At 43.2% G+C, this 3,672-nt stretch overlaps 1 protein-coding gene across 1 annotated transcript in view; it reads left to right on the top strand.

Moving 5' to 3' along the window:
* Positions 1 to 3,201: 3,201 nt before the first annotated feature.
* The window catches only part of LRCH3 (leucine rich repeats and calponin homology domain containing 3), a 69,971-nt gene continuing 69,500 nt past the window's right edge, over positions 3,202 to 3,672 (top strand). Inside the window, exon 1 of the mRNA XM_019503055.1 lies at positions 3,202 to 3,274. Within this exon, the coding sequence (XP_019358600.1) occupies positions 3,202 to 3,274 (73 nt within the window). The remainder of the gene's footprint in view (positions 3,275 to 3,672) is intronic.

The raw sequence follows: 3,672 nt of genomic DNA, 5'->3' as shown, positions 1-3,672 counted from the left end.
CCATCTTCCTTGTGCTGAAAGATTTACTGTGTTGTAACCTTGCAGGGGGAGTGTCAGGGAGGTGCTACCATGGTCTCATGATCTCAGTACACTTTTTCCTACAGTGCAGATGGTCTTTTGCCTCGTATGCAGTTGGAGAAGGTGTTTAGAATACAGATAATGTAAATACATTTGTAAATATGCATTCATAACATTGTTATAGCTTAATGTGTATCTTTTTGCCCCCCGGGGCTCCAGTTAAACTCTCCCAAAGTACACATTATTCTCTTATTGCATTGTTATCACACACAGTAAATAATTGCAGGGTTAGTAACTTGTGATCAGAGTATTCGAACCTTCAAGGTTTCACGTTCCTTCAAAGCAGCTCGTGTGACCAAACCTCAGTGCAGGATACTAAATTAGATGGATCACTGAATTCAGCACAGTAATCTCTGAATTCACCGAGGCTTTTCACAGAGGCAGGGATTTGTCCGTAAAAGGCAGCTTGCAGGCTCCAGTTGAGAATTTACAACCCTGCTTGTAGTTACCTTTGCCACAGACTTAAACTTCAGGACCAAAGCTACATCAGTTTTGCTGTGGGTGTAGTTTTGCTCCTTATCAACTTGAAACTGTTGAAATATATACTATAGAAGCTAGTAAAATAGCACAAAACAAAATATGTATATATTGTTGCAATATTCTATGCCAAAATACAAATGGAGAAGAGATAAGTGAGCTTTAAAGCTGAAAAAATATTCCAGGTTAACATTCCTCTTACTCTGTCATCTCTGAGGACTGACCAATATAGGAAGTGTCTTGCATGAATAAATTATATTTCCATTACCAGTATTATGTTTATTTATAAATAGAGAGTCATGTCTAATAAATTCTGAATTATTTGCCAGTGTGGGTAAAGCATCCATAACTGTCCTAGGATTATATACTGCAGCATATGCAGCCTGTTAGCAAATGTTAGACACACTACTGAGCGGAGAAAAGCCTCTTTTATTAATATAGGCTATTATACAAGTAGAAAGAATTTTATATGCTATGCTTCCTAAAGGATGACAAACCAGGAGAACCTCAGTTAATGATCTGTGTGCACTAAAATACCACATTTTGTCTCTTTACAATAAACAAGGTAAGTTTTTTTTTTTCTCTTGAATCTGCTGAAGTAAAGTCTTCATTTTTCAAATCCAAGTGGTTTGTGCTAAACCTAAACAGTTTATGTGAAAATGAACCTTTCGTTATCACTTTTTTTCTCTCTTTTGAAAAAGATGTGATCCATGTGTTCCCAAAAGATCACAGAGATTGTTGAGGCAGAATTATGAACCAATTTTAAAAGATGATTCAGTAACAAGTGCTTTCCTGTTTTAATCCCTCCTTTTCTGTGGCTTTGTTCACACCTCTGTCGTGTGCTGTGGTGTGTGTAGATATAACACCCTGCAAGTTAGAGCAAGGAAATGATTCTAACCAGGATGAGCACCGTTGCCCTCAAGAACAGATCGTGCGTGTCAGTTGTGCCCCCTGACTCACTGAAACATCTAATCTCAGAATAAATTATTGAGTCTCAGAAATCGTGCATGTGAAAGTTGTACTGAGTATTACCAGTTTTCAGGTGATAAAAAATGAATGATACATAATATTACACTAAGGCTTTTGCAGCACTTAACGTGGGCTGAACTAAGGATGGGTCTGTATGACATAAGATGGTGTTGGGCAGAGATACCAAGGCTGGCTGGATCCAGACACACAGACATGTGCAGCTTGTGGCACCGCAAACCTCTGTGCAGCGGGACAAACCACACGTGTTGCACATTAAACCATGTCCCCTGCTGCTGATTTGCAGCACTGAGGCAAAAATTGCTACCAGGATTTTCTGGTAGCAAAAAACAAACAAACCAAGGTCTGTGGGAGGAAAAAAAAAGTAGGGCATAGCACACCAAAGTGCCATGTGCTGGGACAAATGTGGAGACAAGGGAACAGATAGCCCAGGGCCGCCTGCTCTCCTGTCTCTTTGTGCTACTGAGGCACCCTGTGCTCCAGCCAGCTGCTCCCCGGCTGCTTGGGGTGCAGTGTGCCTTGAGATGAGGGAGCATGCAGCCCTGGGATGGCTGCTTACCTGTCTCCATGTGCCTCAGCCCAGGGGCTCCACACTGAGGCACATGGAGCCCCTGTCTCTAGGTGCGCTGTGCCCCAGTCCACAGCACATGGAGTAGCAGGAAAATGTGTCCAGCTGCAAACTGCACGGGCAGGGGCATGCAACTGCAGCACAAAGTAGTTGCACAGATTTGTGCCGCTACTATTTGTGCTGCTGCAAACTGCACTGCCCGCTTGTGTGGATGCATCCACTAGTTCTAAATGAGCCAGACCCAGGACCAGAGGTAGTAAGCCTATGTGAGTGGGTGCTCTAGCCAGATTGTTATGCTATGTTGAGAAATGTCCATGGGATCTTGTGCTAATGTGGCTATGTTGGGTGCAGAAATTATCCCTCTTGTCATTTTTAAATTAAAATATATTTCTAGAGGTGCCTTGTTAAAGGGTGTTGCTGCGCCAGTCGGGGTCAGACTAATTGCCACATTTGGGGTCAAGAAGGAATTTTACCCCATGGTCAGACAATGTGGGGAGGTTTGTCTTCCTCTGTAGCAGGGAAGCATGATCCTCTTCCTTGAACCTCTTGAGTGTATTTGACACATTTCTAGTGCCCTCACCCTTCTACTTTACCTGCTGCAGGAAGTCCCTTCTAGCCCTATTATTCTGTGATTCTGTCCTTCTGGTGTTTGTAACATGAGAGGTCTTTAGGTTTCTCACTGTAGCGTAGATGTATTGGAGCAGTGGTCGGCAACTTTGTAAGCCTGAGCAGAATTGACCCATTTCGGGTCAGAGGCAGATGGATGACTGCTAGGACCCAGCTGCTGCTTTACTCAGCAGCAGCATGGGAAGATCTTTCTGTGGTAGCTACCGTGGCCCAGTGTCCATGGGATATAGGCTGGCAGCCCCTGTATTAGAGAATGCTTGTGAATTGTCTGACATACCCTGTATGGTTTTGTTTTAGGCAAAGCAGAACATCCTAGCCTATGGGCATGCCTGAATTGGAAAACTTTGTCCCTGGGACTTCCGTCAGCTGCAAATATGTTGCTAAAATATATGCACAGTTGATGGCTTTTCTTGATGCTGTACATCCTCCTTGGCAGAGGTTGTCATTAGAAGACCTGGCCCACCATGGATAGGAACCCAGAGCTAATAGCTGCCGACACTTATGCCTCAAGGTACACTTTCACACTGGTCTTTGCTGGTGAGGCTGTCAGCTTGTGGTTTTGCTTAGCTGGCCAGAAACTGGGTTTTGCTGATTTACATCCATTTGCATACAGGCAAATGCCAGCCTGCGGCAACAAAAGGCAAATTCTGTTGATAAAGCCATGTACTGTAGATCAGGGATTATCTTCACCTACAATAATTAGTTCAAGTGAGAGCACAAGCAGCATTCAAGCTGTACAGTATATTTGGCAGAGTGGCTGCAAATACCATTTTGAGTTGTTATCTCATCACTACATTGCAAGTTTGAGCTTCAGTAGCATGAGCCACCTTCCTTACAGACCAACTATCTTGAGTTAAAGCCCCAGTTAACTCAAGATAGGCATTTTTGTTTAGTGATAGGTGTCAAGATTAATGGCAAAACATATATTATAGCTT

The sequence above is a fragment of the Gavialis gangeticus genome, unplaced genomic scaffold, assembly GCF_001723915.1.
Source record: "Gavialis gangeticus isolate Ggan-Ray unplaced genomic scaffold, GavGan_comp1, whole genome shotgun sequence".
In the NCBI taxonomy this organism is placed as follows: domain Eukaryota; kingdom Metazoa; phylum Chordata; order Crocodylia; family Gavialidae; genus Gavialis; species Gavialis gangeticus.
Note: the sequence above shows the minus strand (reverse complement) of the source record. Positions and strands in the feature narration are given on the sequence as shown.